General features: G+C 40.6%; 2 protein-coding genes across 4 annotated transcripts in view; both read right to left on the bottom strand.

The window, feature by feature from the left end:
* The window catches only part of akap6 (A kinase (PRKA) anchor protein 6), a 200152-nt gene extending 187824 nt beyond the window's left edge, over positions 1 to 12328 (bottom strand). For 2 of the 3 annotated variants that reach the window (XM_051383743.1, XM_051383746.1), the window contains exon 1: positions 12179 to 12328. The gene's annotated coding sequence lies outside the window, so the exon portion shown is untranslated. Of the gene's footprint in view, positions 1 to 12134; positions 12155 to 12178 lie in introns of those variants that run through there. The other variant, XM_051383745.1, reaches the window with a different exon arrangement.
* Positions 12329 to 17949: 5621 nt separating this feature from the next.
* Positions 17950 to 23362, bottom strand: part of arhgap5 (Rho GTPase activating protein 5) — a 59202-nt gene continuing 53789 nt past the window's right edge. The window contains exons 7-8 of the mRNA XM_051383750.1: positions 20825 to 23108; positions 17950 to 20748 (exon numbers count right to left, since the gene is read on the bottom strand). Coding sequence (XP_051239710.1) covers positions 22790 to 23108 — 319 coding nt within the window. The 3' untranslated portion in view covers positions 17950 to 20748; positions 20825 to 22789. The remainder of the gene's footprint in view (positions 20749 to 20824; positions 23109 to 23362) is intronic.

The following is a 23362-nucleotide window of genomic DNA, read 5'->3' as shown; positions in this document are numbered from 1 at the left end:
ATTACACTGTATTAATGCTCTTCACTCTCCAATCTGGATTCCCACTGGGACCAGACCAAACCATTAGTGTGTGGAGGCCATGTTTTTTTTCCCGTGTAATTATGGGTAATATGACAGCACGGTATTTCCTTACAGACTGCTGGTGTTCACAGAGCTGCACTTGTCTGCAGAACAGTTTCAAACGGGCGTGATAAATGTCCCACGTCCCTCCATCACAGCCGATAACTGTGTGCTCTAGAAACCGGCTGAGAGCTGGCTGAGCTGATAAAAGGTGTTAGAGAGAGAGAGAGAGAGAGAGGTCAAACCAAAGGACGTTCTCCCATTAACATTATTTATTAGTTAAATCTTACACTCTGTCTGCGGCTGCATTTGTATGCAGTCACTCCAGTAACAACATGTGACAACAGTTGGCTCATTTGTTTGATCCGCTCCCAACCCGATCAATGACGCGAGAACAGAGATGGTTTTGTAATGTGACAGTTAGTTTTATACACGGATGGCCTTTGTTTCTGCTCAACTGTGCAGCTGCAGCTTTATTAATACAGTGGATTTACGTCATCCACCATCAATGGCATTATAATAACTTTTAGAATAGAATATGCAGGATGTCTATGGTAAATGCTTGTTTCCATCCTCTACTGTTATGCGAATATTAGGAGTTCACTAGATTAGCCGTAGGTGGTTCCAATTCAACCAACTGGGAAACCAGAAGATGATGGCACAACAAGATGATGTAATTAAAAGAGCAGCAGTCGAAGCTCAAGCGGTAAACACTGACACTGTTTTAATGCTAAATCTTTACAGTGTTTAAATTGTGATACATTTTGACTGTTTTCTGAACTTTTTCTTAATTTTTTAAAGTCAACTAGTCAAAATTTTAATTTCTGTTTAAATCGACAGAGGAATTAGTTGCCTGGAACGTCCTTCATGCGTATTTACTCCAGTTTTATAACTAATACAGCATAAACAACAACAACAACAACAACAACACACATCAGATACTGACTGAACTACTGAATTCTGGTTGTCTTCGTCTCAGAAACACAGATGCAGCCGGTACAAAAACAGCAGGGTCTCATTTCATTTCATATCTCAGATGTCAGAGCGTCTTTGAACACACCGAGGGGAACAGTTCTCAAAGTGCTGGAAATTATTCCGAGCTCGACTGCGTGTCAACAAACAGCTCTCATCTGCAGGAGATGAAATGTAAAGCTGATGTGTTAACTGTCAAACAAGTTAAGCAAGAGCGAGATGTTTAACCTCCTCAGAGAAAAGAAAGAACAGGGCAGGAAGTGACTGGGCTGATGGGAAATGGCAGGTTGAAATATACATACACAATAAACATCAGGAAAATCCAGTGTGTCCGTAGGAAATGTACCACCACTGCTAACACGTATAAACACTGTAATTTAGCCTGAATGTTATCTGTAACTTAACTAGTCCAGATGCTTTAGAGTGAATACATTTATTTGCGGGTTCATTTTGATGAATTATCCCTCGAGGGATTATTCAGACACATTAACTAACAAACGTTCTGACCCTTTTAACCCTCTAACAGCAAAACACATAAACAACAGAAAAACATAAACCTTTCACCAATATCACTCTGAAAGATATAAAACACAAACATACAAACACAGCCCCTCTAAGCATAAACGACAATACACAAATCTATCTGCCATCCACCGTTCATTTGATCCAGTTCATAAACCAATAGTCAAAAACAGTAACCCTAACCCAAACAGCAAATAGAACAATAAGAAAACACAGAATTTGTCATAAATGAAGTCTATTATATGACTGTATTGTGTTTTTTAATGAACAGACAGAGAATTGTATAAAAAGTTCATAAAAACATCAGGAAAACTCATCTCAGATCAATATTCATCTAAATCACTCCATATCCATAAAATGTGTCCCTGAGTTGGGGGTCGTCACTCAATGATAGAAAAGGAAAAAGGGTTGGGAACCGTGTGTGTGTGTGTGTGTGTGTGTGTGTGTGCTCTGAATACTAATGCCCACATTTCTCTATATAATCATATAGTATCAATAATAATAAATTATATTAGAATCAATAATATGATTGATAAAAGTACAGCAATCATCAACAACAGTGAGCAACTAATTTAGCTGTCAATTAAACAAAAGTTTAAATGGAAGAAAATGCTCTAAACAGTCAAAATTGAGCAAAATTGAAAGAACAAACAGCAGAGAACAGCTGATAACAGTGAACTCAGTAACCGCAGGATGTTTGTGTAAAACCAGAGAGTTGGATGAATTTTGAGCAGATTATTTCCTGTGAATATTGATCAGAGATGAGTCTCACTTATATTTTCTGCAATATGTACATTTTTGAATTTCTAACAATCAAACATACTTAAGCTTTTTTTTTGACAAATTCAGTGTTTTATTGTCATGGTTGTTTTCTAATGCAGGACGAGGCAGTATATCAGAGAGTGAAGGCTCTGTGAACATACACTGTGTTCAGGTCTTCACAGTTCAAATCTAAACTTTAACATAATAATTTAGTTTTTAATAAATGAATGAAATACTGAGGTTTAGGCCTACTGTGGGTCCCGACCACCTGTTTGGTTTCACCGACTAGTCGACTGATTGCACACATTGCTAGTCTGGAGTCATTGCTCAGAGTCTGTGTGTGTGTGTGTGTGTGTGTGTTCAATAATTTATCTATAGATTATGGCCTCCCTGCCTCTCAGAGACTGACTGACTGAACCAGTCTGGCTGCCTGCCGAGTGTAAAAATGTAAAATATTCTCAGTATCATACAGATGAGATAGCATTGGGGTTTGGATGAGGGTTCACACACTGTCTGTGACATCAGTTTGATCACCTGATCACAACAACTGGAGCCAGAAAACAGAAACAAGAGTACGAGTAAAAGATTACGTTACAGAAAGAAACTTATTTCTGGATCGACCCAAACAGCAACATGATTTTATACACACTGTAAATCCTAACGTTAACTCAACTTAATCCTCGTCAACATTAATTAAACCCAACTAAAAAATGAACTGTTGAAGTAATAACTCAGTAGTTTTGAGTAAACTGTGCAGTATTTTAATTATTGATGATTTAATTCCAGTTTGTTCCACTGACTCATTTTCTTTAAGTTGACTTTAGATCATTGAACGGACGCTGCGCTTCGTTGCTGTCGACTGTCGGTTGGGATGAAAGTAACAGCAGTTTAAACTTGAATTGTTTATAATGTTTTTATTAAAAATATCCTTGTTTATATGTAATTAAACACATTAGGCTCGTTTATCTTAGCAACAAATTACATTTCATCATCATCCAACATTTTACAACAGCAGTGTGAGAAAACGGTTTTAACACTATAAAAGTATAAAAATAACAAATTGCAAATCATTTGCTGTATTACTGACTTAAACTTTTTTCTAATTAATTTTATGTATTTAGTTAGCTCACTTTTGATGCAGTCTTGGCTGTTCGGTTTTCTCCTGCACCCTCGGTGGAGCATAAATAAACACATCAAATCAAGTTTATTTTATCTTACAGAAAATTTATCTTTCTAATTGTCCTATTAAAATACATTTAGAAAGTGCTTGTTGCACAATGAACGATTATCAACCACAACAACAAATGCAATCTGAGTGAGAGGCTCAAATACAACAACAATGCTCCAGGATAACACAGTTCATTTCCAGGATATTTGGTCATTTTAATCCATTTCCAGGTCTCTCCATGACTGGAAAACTAGTCTCTAAATTTCCAGGTTTTCCAGATATTCCATGAACCGTGATTCTGTTTTCTACTGAGCGACAGAAACAGAGTGTTCACTGCCACGCCCGAGGTCTCAGCAGATGTTATCGATACGGAGAGAGAGAGGAGGAGAGCTGGCAGGCTGAAACGAGAAAACTGCCAGGACAGAAAGATGGAAGAAAAAGGCCGGACAGAGCAGAAGGAGGAGAGGAAGAAATACAGACGAACAACGAAAGGGGATAAGAACAGGAAATTAGGGGATGGAAAAATAGAAATATGGGAGCAGTGGAGGAGAAAGGGAAGATGCAAGGTGAAAAGAGAGGATGTTAGGATACGAGAGGACAGTCACATGAGTCTGGAGGAAAAAATGAAGGAGAGAGATCAGGAAGGGAGGAGAAAAGAGGAGGGAGAACAAGGTTGAAGGATGGATTTAAGAAGACAGGAACAAAATTTGCAAAGAAGGAACAACTCAATCAAAAATTACCCGTCACAGTAATGAGAGCAGGAAGTGGGGAAGAAAATAAAAAGACACCTCCTTTATCTGCACGAACACAACCAGCACACCCACACTCACAGCACTCTTTAATAAGTCCTTCCAACAACAGCATCTACATCCGGAAACGCTAAGCTAAACTAACAACAGGCTCGATAAAAGCCATCCAATGACCAACCAGACCAAAGCAAGATTCTGTGACATCAAAGAAAAGCTCGGGACAAACCTGAAGACGAGCTGGAGCCAACAAATCCAGAACAAGCCAACATAAATGTGTTTTTAGTCTGTAGCTGTCAGGAAGGAGCGTCAACCTAACGACAGTTTGGACCACCGGTCAGGAACCGCTGGAGTTCTGGTGGTAGGCGACGCTGTAAATCCTGCGAGAACAACAACTGTTGCATGTTCTTGTGTAAAAAGAAAACAACCAGCAGTTCGACACGAAGATCAAACATGTTCAAATCTTCCTGAGAACGTCCGGGGTATGAAGCCGTGTGGAATCAAAGCACAAGTTCAGAGTCAAATAATCGAAGTCACAAGTCATCAAAAGTCAAGTGGGGTTCGAGTACAACAACATAAACAGGGAATTTAAGATTCTCTCATTCTGCATTAAAACTGAACACATCCCTACTGGCAGAAATGGAATATAATATATATATAAAATATTATGTATAATCATCTAATCATTGTGTTGTTGTTGCCTTAGAAACCGCCATTTTTCTACAGTAGCTGAGAACGGACAAACCAAACACTGTTTCTAGAAAAGGCCTTTCCCATTTTTTTGCGAGTTCTGCAGCTTCCGTAGTTTCTCCTTCACACTTCACAGGTTCTCATTCCCAGGTTGTCAGATACAGACGTCAGCAGTGTTCAGTTAACGCACTGGACCTTTAATGCAGCAGATACATTATGAGTGTGAGTTATAAATATGTTTGTATGATCACCTGCTGCAGATTGGAACACAAACCTCCCACCATCCCCCATGTTCAAGTGTTTAGGTACAGCGGTCTGCTCTCCAGAGAGGAGCTGGATAACCCTGAACCTCCAACCTCATCATGCGCCCCCCCAACACACACACACACACACACACACACACACACACACACACACACACACACACTTTTGTTTGATTTAAATATGGGGGGATGGTGGGCGATCCCTCACACACACACACACACACACACACACACACACACACACACACACACACACACACACACTGAGTTCCCAGCAGCATTGTGTGATGGAGGAGGATGGGGGGGCCCTCTTGTTGAATCGGGGGTCTCTCTCTGAGCACTCACACAGAAAGCTTCATTAACACGTCACACTGGGTTTGAATGATGTGAACATATAACATGTATGACATATTGGATATGTGTCTGTGTGCACGCTGTAATTTGTGTTGGAGGACACACACACACACACACACACACACACACACACACACACACACACACACACCGTTCTCTCTCCACTGCTTCCTCATGTTATTATTTATTATAATATTCAGGTTGCTCTCCACCGAGTCTGACAACATATGTTTGTTTCTGACGTCTTTGTTTGACTCCGTCTCTCTCATTTGGACTCCGTCAAGGCTTCAAGGGGGGGTTGCGAGGCATTCTTGGTTTTAAGGATTGTAAGAAAACTTAAAGAAATACACAATAGATTTATATTTCTGTAAAGTAAATGTAAATGAAGTGTCTAATAGAATGAAGGGAGACACTGAATCTGTCAAAAACAAACCCTATTAACTCTGTATGATTGTTACAAATTATAAACAACGAGTAAATAATAATAATACAGACAGAGAATTGTATGCTCAGTCAATATTTGTATTATAATATTTATATAAGATTAAATACCACCTACAGTTAATTTAGGAAATAAGCTAATTCAAATGTTGCCATCCTTCACTACAGTTCACTCTCAGCAGTAATAGTTGTAGTCCCACAGAGGAAGTACATACATTTTATATTGATTATTGCTTCCAGAGTAATTAGATTACATTCATTTTTTTATACAGACTTTTGAACGGAGTCACTATAATTCATAATTAAGAAATCAATGTAACAAATGAATGACCTCGCTCCTACTTCAAACACTTTCACAACATTGTACTGATCAGTAAACTTTAGTACTGTTTGATTTAACTGTGCCATTACAGATGTTGCTGTATCATCCTAACACAGGTCCAGATGTTGCTGTATCATCCTAACACAGGTCCAGATGTTGCTGTATCATCCTATCACTACAGCAGTCTCCCTGCTCGCACTAACCCTGATGGGGATGCAGGGCGTCGGCTCTGCAGGGAGAAGCTGTGGAGACACTGAGGCTACAGTCAGCTCATCATGTCAGCTGTTAAAGAATCATTTCTGCTTTTAGTTCCTACATCACCGTCATTAAATCACTGTAACACAGACTATGAGCCCTGTTAGAAAGTGGCTGTAAGTTAACTTCATGCAAATGAACCCAAAATAAGACTTTGCTGTTATATTAATGGTTAGTCTAATCTATTAACTGTCTACTGGCTAGTAAACATTCACTATAAGAACACTTGCTCTGCAAAAACTGAGAAATCGGACGGAAAAAATTCAATTATGAAGCATTTTTGTCTTAAACACTTCCAGATGTGTTTAATAAGTGCTTTACAAATGAACTTGACCTGAGTCGAACTCAGTAAACACAAGTAGCTGCTGGCTAATTACAGAAGATCCTGAGGGAGTCTGTCCGTCCGTACTGGGAGATCCACTCATTATCCATCTCTAATGTATGACTGTGTTATTATATGGAAGCTGCAGGCAGGAGACCTGGGAATAAATGCTGGAAGCTGCAGATTAAGGTCAGGGGGCTAATGGATGGAGGGCGGCTAAAGGTAAATCAGCAAGGAAGCCTTTCTTTAAGGAGTGTAAACACTTACCGATACTACGCAGAACCCTGGATGGATTTCTATGTACCATGAACCGCTCGATGGTCCAGTTCTAAAGTTATACATCTGTTGACTGAAGCTTTTCAGGTAAAAGGTCAATGGCAGCAAGAGTAACGTTAGCGCAGCGTGGCTCACCGACAACACCGACACAATTTGTAAAGCATGGTGACACCTATGCAGGCGACAAGGAGTCTGTGGATGCTAATACAGCTAGCACAAGCAAGAAAACGAGCAAGAGCAACATGCAAGATATTAAACACTTTCTAGCGACAGGTCTAATGTAATCACAGCTGTGTCTGTTGGAAAAGCAATAAACTGTAATTGTAATGTAATTCTGAAATGAGAGATACGTATCAACCCTACTTTCTACATAGCAGCTGAGATTCATAGAAACAGAACAACATGACAAAAGAATAAAAACTCAGAGGATAAAATGCAGATTTATCCAGACTGGTTGTTCCAGGTGTCTGCAGTGGTAGAGGAACAGCTTTGGGGAACCCAGCTCGAGGTCTGGAGGTTAACAGCTTGAGAGCTTCTAACCAAGTGATGCATGGGAGTGCAGAGTGAATCTCCTGCATTAACGTCAGTCATCCTGTCCTAACAAAGTAGTGCACAACAAACAGTAGGTCACGTTCACTCTGCCACAATAACAGCCATCCTCTGAGTCTGTCATTGGCTGAAATAACAACGGCTCAAACTGCATTCAGATCAGTTTCTAAATCAACATGGACGAGGTCGTCTCATCAGGTCACAGACAGACAGCAGACAACATGAGACAAAATGTCTCTGAAGGGAGCAGAAAGGATGGTAATCGCACACTTCTGCTATCAATACCAACGTGATGGTAAATGCAAAAACACTGAATGTACTTTTCTACCTTTATTGGACAGCACAGCTCAGGTGAGACAGGAAACAGGAGACAACATACAGCAAAGGACCACACAAAAGCCCTTGTGGTGAGGACTGTAGTTCCTCCAAACCGCTCTGTTTTCAACTTCACTGCAGAAACACGTATCACCTATGACAGAAATAGCCCGCAGCCATCAGAAAAGGAAGCGCGGGGTTCAGATTAAAGAGACTTTGAGACGATCCACACGGCCACCGCGGCGGGTGCCGTCGCTCCAGGAGGAGAGGGATGGGAGCTGGACTTAAGGCTGTTCCTGGCTAATGTCCGATTGGACGAAACAACCAGAAATCAGAGTGTTGTGCCCACATCTTTACAGAGACCTGCTCCATCAACATCTAACTATTAACCAACCACCAAAAACTGCAGAGAAAAATAAGAAGAAATCTGACTAACCTGTACTAAAAAGGGTTTAGCCAGCTAGCTATCAACTAGCAACTAAAGCTAAAAACAGACCTGAAGTTTAGCTGAAAACTACAAAACTTCACAAACCTCACAAACAGATTAATTGATAATGAAAATAATCGGTTGTTGCAGCCCTAGCGACCTCCTTAGCCTCGACACTAAACATCGGATGAATCCCGTAAAGCTGAATTTGTGTTTAATCTTTGTTTACAGTCCAATATAGTAGATGTCTTATTCACTGTAAGTAAGAATATGGACAATAAAGCTCAATATCATCATGTTTAATCTTTTTATAATCAATGATACATTATCAGGAATCCTCTCTTTAAATGCTAAAATCATTTTCCAGGACCTTTTCCAGGAGTTGTCTGGACAGCACTCTGTCACAATTGGTCATATTATTAACCGGTAGGCCTATATTCCAGTTTTATCCCTCCTTGTTTAATGATACAGGTTCCTTCCAGGTAGGATGTCACTGTTTATGAGACACTTCCTGTTAATTTGCACATTTTCCTGCTGCGTAATCTTCAGTGAATTGACGACACTTTACTAGTTTTCCTGACAGTAACATTAATGTGGCCACAGCCCATAAGTAACAACAAGTTTAATTAAAGTTACATTTATTTGAAATGACAGAAAAGTCACCTCCTCACCTATTAGCCAATTAAAAGAAATTTAAAGTGTTTGTTGCTCAAAGCTCCAGAAAGAAAATAGACTCAACACCAAAAAGATCTGTGGCGTAGATCTGAGCGAAGGCTGAAACACAGTCAAGTTTTCAGGACAACACAGATTATTTCCAGGATACTTTGTCATTTTTAATCAATTTCCAGGTGTTTCCATGATTGGAGTATCTAAACTTCCAGGTTTTTCCAGGACCCAGATTATGAAGCTTAGCTTGATGTCTGTCTATCAGCATCATAATGCACTAAACCTGCTGCAACGCACTGAATGCCAGCATAAATGAAGTCTAATCAGGTTACCGTTCCTCGGTGTCGTCACCCTGCGAGCGAGCAGCACCCGGCCAGTTTTCTTCCCTCTTTGTGTCAGATTTAATCCCATCTGAAACAAGAGAAGCATCCACACCCACTTTAACCTTCCTCGCCTTTCCTCTGACATCTACGCTCCTCTGCAGCCGCTCGGCGCGGTTCAACAGCCCCGGAGATAGTTACATCATATCCTGTGGAGGGGAAAATGGCTGTACTGACCACTCATACTGCATAGTGGAACAACTTCCTGCTCTTAAAAAGCAACATGAAAATGATGTCAACATATTAAAACCTTTGTCCCCTTCCTCCCTACGTCCTTCTTTCCTCCCCTTCGTTCTCTTCTACTTCGTTAGGCTGTTTTTTGCTGCTGCAGTCGGTCAAATTTAAGCAACTTCCTTTTAGGGATCTTTCTTTGATGCCAGGTCCATTTAATGCCACATCACAGAGGCATTTATGAGGTCGAAACCTGCCCCACCCAGCCTGTGATCAGCAACAATAGGCCCAGTCAGAGAACACTAACTCATCTACGGCCTGCACATTTCCCTCGTATGAAAGGAAAATTCTGGTTTACTTCCCACAAATGTGTCTACTGTGGCTGTCGGTGTTTGCACTCCCCTCCTCCATCATATAGACTGAGGGTGAAGAGAAATCACACAAAACAACACACACAGCTTTCCAAATAAACATGTTCATATGAATTATTACACAGACAGTAGCTGCCTGGAAGGACATTAGAGCTAACGGCAGAGGGATCTATAAAATATCAGTCACCTCTTCCCTCACTTCCTTTCCTTTCTTTGCTTCCAACACAAACACGATCAACCCTCAGTCTGAAAATGGGACAGTCCACGTGGGAGACGTGATCAGAAATCATTTAAGAACAAACTCCTTCAAGAAACTTTGGTCAGAAACTTGTAAACACTGAGCAGAAACCTGCAAACGCAAAGCTTCTAAACCGTGGACAGAGATTTAAATTTATTATGAACATTATTAAAATGTATTTATTTCAATAGAAAGAGAGCAGATCTGCTGTGTGAACCTCTCGTGACTTCACCATACGACTTGAGGAAGACCTATACCAACGTGTGCTGAGTTTCAGCTTTACTCCCAAATAAAGTAGTTTAATCTGGATAAACTGTTTCTAAACTGTCTGATTGTCTGTCTGCTGATGTTCTTTTCCCCATAGGAGTTCTCTTTAGTGATGCCACTGTGTTCCTAGAGCTCAGTAATTATCAGGAATGAGTACGATGTAAAAAGGCGTCACTTTGCTTAAACCGAAGTCCGACTATTTTTGTAACTTTCTGAAACCGACAATCTAAAAAAGGCTGATGTACACTGCAAGAGACCTTTTTCACAGCGACATGTTTTGAACTGTCATAGAAAGAACAGCACAGGTGTAACTGATGACATTAAAAACATAGTTCCAGGGTCCTGGTATTGTGCGTTCTGGCTCTTTGGGTAAACTCTATATATAGTCCTACATATGGACACTGAGCCTTTCTGTCCGCCATGAGAAAGGTCTGTGTGTGGAGGCAGGGGCGTGTCCAACCTGGGGGGTGTCACAAGAGGGGCACGGACATATTCAGGGGTGGCATGAAGCATCTGTCTCAGCTTTCCAGTCATTCCCAATTTACCCAATTCCAACACTGTTTATGGACCCCAGAATGCAGAAATATTCAAATGCACTTTCCCTAAGGTGTATGGGATCAGCATAAAGTGGGCACGGCTGCAAAGAGGACACTCGTGGGTCTCCGCAGAGCCCATTTTCACTCAGAGGTCAAGGGACTGTTTAGCCTAACTTTGGAGTGTTATTTAGCTCTCTTCACAACATGCTAGCATGACACAGCTGGTACGGACAGATGCGTTAGGTCGTCCAGTTTCATATGATACCGTATCTTCACTCCAGCTTTAAACCGGAGCCCGCCACAGCCTCTGAAACACAGTGCAGAGTGGAAGATAATGGGGTGGCCAGTGAGATTTCAGGGGTGCCCAGAGCCACCCCAGCCCCCCCTCTGGAAGCACCCCTGTGTGGAGGTTGGAGAGTGAGCAGGATATGAACTATTCTCAGGCTCTTTTTTTGTTCGTGCTTCACACAACTGTTTCTGTCACAAACACCATTAATGCTTGGATGAAAGTGCGTTTGTACCGGCAGAGTTTGAGGCCTTTGGAGGTGAAACCATCACATGAAGCTGTTTGTTTCATCCCCGTTTCCTCACAATCTGAACTTTAAAAAGAGAAAACAAACACACTCATAAATACCTGCTAGTAAACACAGATGACACGTTAGAAAGCAGGATTCCCCCTCAGAGGCAGGAACAAAACGAGGTTTTTAACCCAGTGAAAGAGACTTAGAGCAGCCCAGTGAACCAGTGAGGCAGCCCAGTATGAAGCAGGGCAGCAGACTGGGGAACAGAGAGGTGTTGGCCTCTTTCTGTATGCAGCAGGCAGAGCGAGCTCCTTCTGCAGAGCAGGCCTCCACAACAAAAGCTCAGAGAGAGAGAGAGAGAGACACTGGGAGTCACCTCCCTCTGCCTCTGCCTCTCTCTTTATCTTTCTTGCATCATTCTGGTAGCGTTAGCATCCGACAGCTCATTAAAGCGGCATTCCATGAAGGATTAGGCCACACACACACACACACACACACACACACACACACACACACACACACACACACTTTCATATTTACCAAACAGGAGGGAGGTTACACAGAGCAGCTTCAGCAGTACGTACCACATCTCTTCTCCTTCTTCTCCTTTAGTCCATCTCCTTCTTCTCTTCCTGAGTGTCGGAGGATGCAGAGAGAGAGAGAGAGAGAGAGAGAGAGAGAGAGAGAGAGAGAGAGAGAGAGAGAGAGAGAGTGAGGGAGGTGCCTTTGATGTTGTGGCAATCCCACTGCAGAGAGAGAGAGAGAGAGAGAGAGAGAGAGAGAGTGGGAGATGCTAACAGAGAGGAGGCTAAAGCTAAACTAGCCAGCAGCTCAGAGTAGGACGGTGGGATGGACGGATGGGAGGGATGAGGATGATGATGCGGCACCTTTCAGTATAGAAACAGAGGGAGAGAGAGAGAGAGAGAGAGAGAGGGGTGCCCTGTTACCTTGGAAACTGAGATGATGTGATGGAGAAGGTGGAGCCGGGCTCTGATTGGCTGACAGGGTGTGGTGCTCCCCCTTCCTGAGGGAGGAGGAGGGAGGAGGGGGGGATGACAGAGCAAAGGCTGGGATGTGAGAAGCAGCTGCTCGCTCTTTTTCTGCGCTGGAGGAGAAAAACGCTGCGCAGGGGTGACGGGGAGCCGCCGACGCCCCCGAGTGGCGGCTCCTGGAAGAGCAGCAGAAAGAGAGAACTACAAACTGAGGTCATATGTTTACATCTTTACTTTCATACATTTTATTTACGAGGTTCCTGTGACAGCTTGGAATTATGTAAAACGGTGGATAAAATATCAGTTTACTCAAATGACCTGAATTTGACTCTTTAAGTCACAAACAAAATTTTAAATACTTTAAGTATAAATGTTTAATTTAGGCAAAATTAGCATAAAACATAAAGAACTCTACCAACATATCCACTGCTTCAACACACAAGTCAGCTCAGTTATTAAGTAAGCAAAGAAATAAATAACTAATATTCTGTTTGATCTTAACTCCACCAAATACTCCCATATCATCATTCTCTCTAAGACGCTCTAAAAGAACATTTATAACTCAGTTCTACTAAATAATTTAAAGGACTTATTTGGTGATAATCAAGGAGAGTGAAGACAGCTTTGATTTATAATTCGTACATTTCCAATTAACTCTAACTAAATTACTAAAGCACATTTTTATTTTACAGTTTTATTTCAATTTCTTTTTATTCTGTGTGACAATAACAGACTGTACAGTAACTGTACTGACTGATTGTTGTTTGTCCTCAATAAATGACTTTAATTTATCTTCTTTAGTTTCCTTTTGAGCAAATTCAATCTAAAGTAAATGTTCAAGACTAAATAAGCAGCAATCAAAGAAAAGAATCTACCTTCATATAGTGAAATAAACCTGAACCACAGCGCCATCTGCTGACAAAGGACAGACAATTCAACGTATTCATAAAGCTGTGAGGAACACTCACATTAAATCTTCACTGTCCATATTTGTGTCTTCAGCAGCAGACTGACGAGCTTCACCTCCACAGACACTGAGAGCACACACACACACACACACACACACACACACACGGTGTGGCTAATCACACTAATGATCCTCTGTTCCACTGAAACCGTGTGCAGCCGCCATGAAGGTCGTTTCTTTCTGAGACTTTCTCATTTCTCTAATTTGTGTCCTCGCCTCCTCTCTCTCCTCTGTCCTCCTGCCCGTGACCCAGAAATCAATCTCAGCGCGCCATCTTGAAGGACGTCTCGATTCCTAAATTACATCTGGAGGAGATTGGAGTGAGGACAGAGGACGGAGGAGCGAGGAGAGGAATGGAGGCTGTACAAACTGGGAATGAGAGAGGCCTCAGTGTGAAGGGTTCTACCTGTTAGGGGTGTTGTGGTTTAACTGTCTTTGGCTCATTGCACCTTGTTTGATGTCTGATTACAGTGAGGAACCACAAACTCCCTCAGAAGACTCCCAGAAGACGAAGATATGCCTTTTGTCCCCAAGCAGGTCTGCTGGTGTCTGCTGGTGTCTGGTAACACATCTGAAACATCTCTCTGACTCAGGTTGACGCACATCTTTCCTTTTCATCCTGATTCAACTGGGAGGTCACCACGTTTCACTTCATGGTTCAGGTCTGTGCCTGAGTCCGAACCTCTCTGGTCTCATCTACCGTACATCAGTCCATCACCCACAGACAGCTCGACTCTGTGAATAACAGTTCTCTAAACATGTGAGACAACGTTAGAGTGAATACAGAAACATGAACAGTATACTGTTTTCATATATTATATTATTACATAAAACAACATAATATTGTTTCACGTTCACAGAATCCCCGAATGCATCATCACATATAAAGGTTTATGGTGTTTTTATGATTTATCTTTTTTGTTATATTCCTGAAGGATCCACTCATCAGTATGTTGACAACCAGCTAGAAACTGTTCTCATGTTGATTTGAGTTGGGCTATGGTTTTATGAGCAGACACACTGACGGTGTATTATTGATTCATTTAGATCAGCAGTTTTCTATAAGAGGTGATATTGAAAGTCAATAAAAACTGCAGGAAGTTTGTGTAAAAAGATTTCCTGCCAATGTTGAATCACGGCTGAGTTTTTATGATGATGAGTCTTTCTGTATTTTATGTATTTGTAATATTTTTTTTAACAATCATACAAACTTAAAGTTTCTTTGTTTGACAAATTCAGTGTTTTCATCTCACCGACTCCTCTTCTATTATGAATCTTTGGCGACCCCTAGTGGGGTCCCGATCCCCGTGTTGGGAAACACTAATTAATTGCCTTCTACTCATGGCTGATATACCGATAAAATAACCAATAATTTCCAAAAATTTAGTATTTTAAAAAGAAGTTTATAACCTGTAGTTTTTATACACCTGATGGCAACAAAGGCTGAAATGTAGTGAGCATAAATATAATATAAGTTTCCCATTATCAATAATTATTAATAAGGAAAAAGTCGGAAATGACAACAATTTGAGTTACTTGTACTTCAGTATTTCCATTTGCTGCATTAAAGTGATGAACACATTAAAGCATCAATAATTGATATCCAATAAATATAAAAGATATAGATTATCAGAATTACTTTTATTGGCCAGGTATGCAAAAACAGCAAAGAATATCTTCTTAAATATAATACAGTGTTCTTGTATTGAGCAAAACAATCTAAACTATCATAAAGATTTAACCACTGAAAGACTGTAATGGGCCTTAAAACTAGAAAAGATGACAAATTTAAGCAAGTTGTACTCATTAAAACAATTAACTGTTATTTTAGATAGACTTTCTTTAAATAAGTATTTTGGTCACTTTATTGAGCTGATTTTAAGAATTTGTACCTTAATTTTAAGATTAATAATCAGCAAAAATCTTTAGCATAATAAAAATCTGTGACTTTATGTTAAATGAAAGCAACAGAAACATTCTTATTTTTATAATTTTTATTTAAAACAATGAAAAACTAAACAGCTGCTTCATTTCCAACACTGGGACAGACGACTTTCTCTTAAACTGAGAAGTTGAAGGACAATAATCGTGTTCCTCTGCTGGGATATTATGCAACCATTGTTTTTACTGGTTAAACCAAGCTCAATATTAACTGGAATATATTATTAAGACACAGTTAGATAGATTTTATTAAAATTATTTTATTTTTCTAATACAAAACATTCTTCACAAGATTATTTTCTTTTCCAACAAAAATGAATAGTCATTTTATTTTTGCAGTGTAGTGCTGTGTGCAGATATAAATACATACATATCTGTAGGCAGTAAGACAGGTTCAAAGGTTCAGAGTGCAATAAAATATTTATGCAGCAGTTTACTTTATATACATGAGGTAGATATACATACAGTAAATACAATAGAATATATCTTTAAACAATGAGAATGAATAATTAAAGGCACACTAGGTTATTGCTCCTCATACTGAGGGCCTGTGGGTAGAAACTGTTCCTGTGTCTGTTGGTTTGGGTGTTCGGTGCTCTGTAGCGCCCCCCAGAGGGGAGCAGTTGGAACAGGTTGTAGTCCAGGGTCTGATGGGTCTGATGGGTCTGTGGTGGGGTTTCCTGGCTGTGTCCTGACTCTGGACATGAATGGGGGGGCAGGTTGCAGTCCTATTTGGCAGATCTGACCCAGACCGTGATGGATGAGCAGATTAATGTGAGTGCAGAACTGGATCAGCAACTCCTGGGGCAGGTTGAGCTTCCTGAGCCAGCACAGGAAGTACATCCTTCTATCTTATTCTGAAAGGGACCATTCAGTATAATATATAATATATGGTCTTTACTTGAATTATAATGTGATGTTAATACTCCAGAACCTTCACTTTGCTCCTGCTGTGGTTTCTGTGCAGTTTGTCATTCTACCACAAGGTGATGCTCTTTACCTTCTCAACATCTGAATGTGTGCAGGGCTGAGCTGTTCTCAACAGCACAGGTCTATTCATCTAACTATTAATACTATAATTAATACTATAATAAATCTATAATACATATTAGAAAGATGCTAAACAGACAGATATTACACTGAACTGTAACTTATTATTATTAATAAACCTATAACTGCTGCTCCAGAGGTGGGAAGTAACTAACTACACATACTCAAGTACTGGACTTAAGTACTAGTACTAGTACTAGTTACTAGTTACTTGTTCTTTGCTTGAGTGTTTTAACTTCACTTCAGAGGGAAAGTTTTGCTTTACATACAAAATATATGGTCAGATGATAAAATATGTTGTTCTTTATAGATTAAATATCTTTTTTTGTAGCTAATATTTTGTACTTAAATTACATTTTGAATGCAGGAGCACAACTTGTACTTATGTAAAGGATCTGAATACCATTACTATCAATACAACTGGAAATAAAGATGCTGTTAGCAGAGGTGAAAACTATTATAAATGTATCAAAGTACTGTAACTTAAGTGTAATTTGTAGGTACTTACACTTTGAGTACTTTAATTTTATACCTCTACTTCACTTAATTCATGTACTTTTTATTCCAATGTATTTATTTGACAGATAACGTTACAAATTACTTTCCAGATCAAGAATCTGCTTATGACACAATATGACGCCTCTTTATAGATTATAAATCAGTTTAGTTTCAGTTCAACGAGCTAAAACCTTAAAGTGCTGCTTACACATGAACGCATTAATAATATCACACCACGACGGGTCAGTCTTCTGCTGTGAACAGTTTGAACTCATACAGATAGTTTAAGTATTTAGATCCTTTAAAAGTTCCATTACATTAATGCAAAAGTATCCTATTACAAGTCAAAGTCTAAATGAATTTAAAGTCATACCTGCAGTACTGAAACATTATTATCTGACGTTATCAGTGTTAATACTGATGCATCGATGCTACTGCTGCAGCTGCTCCAGGTGGAGACGATAAATCAGAAGATTGATAAATCAGAGGGGGCGTCAGATGATTAGTCAGAGAGAAAGGAAAACAAAGTTCTGATCCACAATCTGAGACCTTATCTTTGCTTTTTGTGTGAAATATTGGACAGTTTTATCTCTGTGGGTTATTTAAATGAAACCATGTGAGAAACATGAGAGAGGAAATCAATCTAAAACACTGCTAATGACTCAGGAACATCTGGAAACCACTCGCTTAACCTTCAACTAGGTTTTGATTTTATACGTTTTTTATGTATCTTAATCTGAAAAGTAAGCAGAAGCTCAGCAGCTGTAGCACAGTGCACAGTCCTTCAGTAAAGATCAGTGCTCTCTATCTAACCACTGACTGCTGCTGGTTCTGCTACTGACCTCTGACCGCTCTGTAGCATATTACAGTGCATGAGTTAAAAGGAGGACTCGAGACTCTCAGCAGCTTTGGAAAAAAAAGAAACTTTATTTTGGAAACATGATGGAGAGAAAACAGAAAGAAAAAAAAAACTGGTTTTAGAGTTTTTCATTTCTGAAAATCATTTTTATTTACTATAATACACAGCGGATGACGTTAGAAGTCAGTTGGTTTGTACACCGGAGTGACTGGATGAGAACAGATCTTATCAACAGAATGAGAACAAATAAAGGAGCTGATTGATTGATGGAAAACTACAGACGAACAGATTAATCTTTTATTATCTAGCAGCTGCTGAACCCCCCCCCCTCACCCTCCCACCCCAAAAGAGACTGGAGCTTGTAGACCAGGCTCCGTTCCACCGCGCCCTTCATCCTCCTCTTCAGTCCAGCATCATAAAACCTTTGAAAAGGGCTTTTGGCTGCGTTCCATTCTGAATATTTATCCCCTTTAACACACCCTTCACCCTCTCATTCACATCTCAAAGGAAAGTTATGTCTCTATTTGTCTGATACGTCCCGTTCCAGACACGTGTCCCCTTCATGGCGCCCTTTAAAAAGTTGGCTGAATCTGATTTGTGGCCGTTTTATTTCCTGCAGTGTGACCTTTCAAAGTAAAATGAAAAATGTAATCTATGTCGGGTCGTTGGCTTCATTCCTTCACCACCTTTTAGAGGATAAAGTGTCCTCTCATGTCCTAATAATGAAAGAATCCTACAGCTTCAGGTGAAAGTTCATTATTTTTTAAACTTTTTTTTGGATATAGCAAATTAAGTCGAGGGTGACGTCTTTAAATACCTTTTTTTCTCTACCAACAGCCCAAAAACTACTTTTAAGAGTTAGTAAAAGAACACCAAAAAGCAGATAAACCTCTTCCCTGGTGAGCCGATCAGTAAAATTTACTGAATAAATCACTTAAACGAACCAAATGTATAGATTTTCTGCTTATAAACAAATTGTTTTAGCGCAGGTGGGAAGATAAATTTGGTTTTCTGGGATGAAACGGTTCAATAAAATAAACAATAATGGCAGAATCTGAAAAAAGAAAAGTTTAAATTCCAGATAGAAATCAGTCGCACAGGAAACCTTCTCTTCCGGTTTGGACAAATTGAAGTGAGGACACAGAAGACACGCATCTAAAATGGGACAAACCTCTGTTGGATTCATCCCCCATCGCTGACACTCATCGAGACGCTCTACAGAACGCGAGTCATCGTTGGTGAGAACCATCCTGAAGTTAACCAGAATGATTCAGTTCGTCGAGCTGATAGAACGAGTTTAGAGGAGAATCTGGTTCAGTCTGGTCCTGGTCCTGCGAGGACTAATAAAAACCTGCTGACAGTTTCAGTGGAGAGCTGCCCCTCTTTCACTTCCCCCTACACCAAAAACATCACACAAGCAGAGCAGTGCATTCTGGGTACGACGATGCCCTGAAGGATACATCTGACAAGAGTTTAAGGGTTGATGGAACGAAGTGGCGCTGCAGAGCGGGCAGAGGGGACGCTAATGACAGCGATTATAAACGCTTTCAAAAAGGGCTTTTAATTTGGCAATCACACTTTACTGGATCACGATAACCAGACTGCAGATATTCTTACTGAAACCATCCGATCCGAAGAAAACCTCACATCAGGATTTAAAACTGAGAATCAGTGAAAAAGTGCAAGTTCATAATAATAGCTTTAAACTTTTCTTTAAGCTTTAAAGTTGCACAACGTGAACACTTTGTGCCTCTCAGAGTTCACTTTCTGTTTCCTTCTGAAAGATAAATCCCTGATGGTCTTTAAAAAAAAAACAGTTAAAACGCTGCACATTTTCAGACATCTGGACCGAATAATATTCACCCATTAAAACGACATTTAGCCCGAGATCTCCGAGCTGAGACCGTTCCTAAACAGTACCTCCTGTATAAATATCAGAAATTATTCAAAGTAACTTCAGTTCATAGACACTATAACTGAAAATCAAACAGTGTAAAGATATGTCGCTGTATTTCAGCACATTACTTGAAAAGAACTGCGTTATTTGGTACTAATTAAAGGGAAAAATCTCCAATTAAACTAAATAAATATGCACTCATTAATCATTTACTGGTGAAACTTTATTCTCTGTATGAATTGTGAGACATGTTGAGTCGTGTCCTGATTAAAAGGACACAAATTAATGATTAAGTGTGCTAATTGAACTGTTATCCCTATAATTAGTGCCAAATTACCAGTGTTGGAAGTATGTACTCAGGTAAAAGTGGCAATACCGTAATGTAAAAAAAAAAAATACTCCATTACTAATAAAATACCTGAAAGTATTGGCAACAAAATGTACTTAAATGAAGATAAATGTAGTGGAGTAAAAAGTACAGTATTTCCCTTTGAAATGTAGTGGAGTAAAAGTATAAAATATAAAAAAATGGAAAGTAAAAGTACCTCAAAATTGTACTTGAGTAATTTATTCCACCACTGCAGATTCTTTCCAGGAAACTGAACAGAAATCACTCGGACATAAAAACTACAGACCTGTGAAATAAACCAAACTAACATCTTTGTTCCAACGTGGAAAACAGGTTGCGGACCTATGTTATCGTGCAGCAGAAGGAATATTTCTATTCAGAATAAGGTCCGATAAATGACGAACATCCTCCCGCCAGAGATCGTCAGGGATTTATCGCTCAGGAAACGCGTGAAAGCAACGAGGCGGGGCGAAGGTGAACACGTTTTCGGCGCCGTTGTTCTGCCTCAAAGAGCCATCGGAGAAGAAAGCGATCAGGGATGTTTTTGTTTTTCAGACAAAGAGGAATTAAAACCTACCGATCTGTCGTCATACCCCCTCCCCTCCACACACACACACACACACACACACACACACACACACACACACACACACACACACACACACACACACACACACACACACACACACACACACACACACACACACACACACACACACACACACACACACACACACACACACACACCATCAGAGAAAAGAAAGATGGGTTTCAGTTACACCATCAGAACCACAAAGAAATATGATTATAGCTTCTGACAGATTATACAGTCCAGTACCCCGTGGTATTTCACTAACTCAGCAACCTCTGCTGCTGATAAATTTATATATATATATACTTATATATACTTCTTTCCTCTATTTAGGGAAAACTATTCGACATATAACCAAAAATATGATATTAAGAGTTGATTTCTTGCATGACACGAAAGAAAAATGCAAAAAATGAAACCCCTCTTTAGAGTATTTCTGTGGAAATGTTCCCCTTAAACCAAAAGAAGATTCAGATAAGACGCTGCGGATCTGAACGAGAGCTCCATTAGAGTTTCAAAGTGATTCATTTCATTTTTTTTAAACTTTAAATGTTCTTTTTTTTTTCACTAAGTGGCAAAACAGAGACATGCAAATTTTAGTTTCCAACAAACCAACAGAACAAAAAAAAAAAACAGAAATGACAAAGCAGGAAGCGGAAGACGCCTCCTCGAAACTGAACGGATCCAGAATGCATCGCGACGTAGTGGTTTCCTCGCTCGTGTGCCGTCGTCGAGGGGGTCGAGAGTGTGGGGGGGGGGTCGTCCCAGCGGGTGGAGGGACGTCGGTCGTTGCATTGAGAGTTAGAGGCTCTAAAGAGACGAGACGAGTTAGGCTGAAGGTTTGCAGTGAAGTCCGTAAAAGTCCGATTCTCTCGCGCAGAGAGTCCGTCAGTCCACGGTTTGAATTCCTTTTTCCCTCCTGAATCCCAGAACGAACCGGCTGCAGCACCGACCGCAGGTCAGTTCACACAGATCACACACATCATCGCCGTCACACACACACCAAACACTCAAACTGGGTAGAAATCAGACCATACAAAAACATAATAAAAAAAAAAAAAACAACATAAAAACATAAACTACGCAAACAGACATGAAATTGGCATGTGGGACCTTTGACACAAATCGTGCATGTGCTGTCCTTTAAGGGGGGGGTCAAAGTTCATGTAGTAGGTAGGGGTTGTTTCATTAAGTCTTTTAGTATTTAAAACCAGAGCTTTTCCCCCCAAAACCAAAAATAATCCACAATTTCTTATATTTCTTGCGAGGTGTCCAGCGTCTGTCTGGCGTTCCCTCGTCTCCTCCTACTGACCGGGTTCTGGGTCGAAGGGCAACAAAAGAAGAAGGAGAATAAATGTTTTCCTGTGCCGAAATGTGGAGATCTGCAGGAAGACTCTGTGAAATCCTGCAAACAGTCAGTCAAATATGGAATCAGTCAGTCAATATCGGGTGTTTTTCGTATTTGAGTTGCAGTCGTGGGGACTCGATAAGTGAGAACTTCCCCTGTTCTCCAGGATCGGAGCCGGAAGAAGGCGGTCAGGTTTTTAATCAGAGGGACTTGCTCAGGACCGCAGTGTGCTATTCCATCAGGGGGAAGTAGGAGGAGGGGAATCTTTATTTGCCCCAAACGTGGCCCAGAAGTCAGACCCTGCTAAGCAATTAGTGTTATGTGCCAAATCAAATCATTCATTCATCGACTGTTTTCAGTCTGCGTTTCATAAAAAGGGGGCAGTCAGATCCAAAAATTAGTTCCAAAAGGTGACGTTCGATTGTAATTCTCTAATCCAGGATTTACCTCGCAGGATGAGCCGATCTCACAGATTAGATTTAATCCAACAAACGGTCGATGTGTCTCTAACACGCAAAGCTCATTCACCTCAAAGTCGATAACAAACAGCAGCTGCTGATTCCTCAAAATTCACCTATTTTATGTTTTATTTGAACCGCCGACCGGCGTTTTGTAGAGCAGAAAGACGACCTCCGGGCGATTGCTGGTCGAGAGGGGCTCAATCGACACCAGGCTTCATTTCCCAGCATGCTCCTGTGGCTCTTAGATGAGCGGGTCGGGGTGCAGGGTGTGCTGGATCTGCTGCGGCTGCAGGGGCGGGGGCAGCTGCAGCGGGAGCAGAGCCTCCACCATGTTGTGGCAGTGCGGCGGCGGCGTGCCCTCGCTGCTGGAGCTCTCGGCCACCTCGCCACCGTGGAAGAAGTAGTCACTCTGCACGATGAAGGACTCGATGACGGCCTGGTTCAGCTTGGTGGTGGACAGCGTGTCCTTGTTCTCGAAGTCGGGCCGCATCAGCGTGGGCCAGAAGCAGATGGACAGGTTGTCGGCCGTCATCAGGGTGGTCTTACTGTGCTGACTCACCCTGAAGGAAGGAGACGCAGAGAAATGGTTAAAAAATTACAAAATCTGCCTTTAATTGTGATCAGTAACACTACTAACATATACTCTCCTAATATATGTGCCCTTATATTCTTTGTACATGTGCTCAAACACCTCTTTTTACAGGGTTAGGGTTAGGTTTCTGCAGGTTGGATTTGGGACTTTTGGAGACTATTATGAATCCAATTTAAGATCTATTTTACGTCCATACTGGCAAAAACCAAGGATATGAAGGAA

The sequence above is a fragment of the Dicentrarchus labrax genome, unplaced genomic scaffold (assembly GCF_905237075.1).
Source record: "Dicentrarchus labrax unplaced genomic scaffold, dlabrax2021, whole genome shotgun sequence".
Lineage (NCBI taxonomy): Eukaryota > Metazoa > Chordata > Actinopteri > Moronidae > Dicentrarchus > Dicentrarchus labrax.
This window is presented reverse-complemented; position numbering and strand designations above follow the sequence as displayed.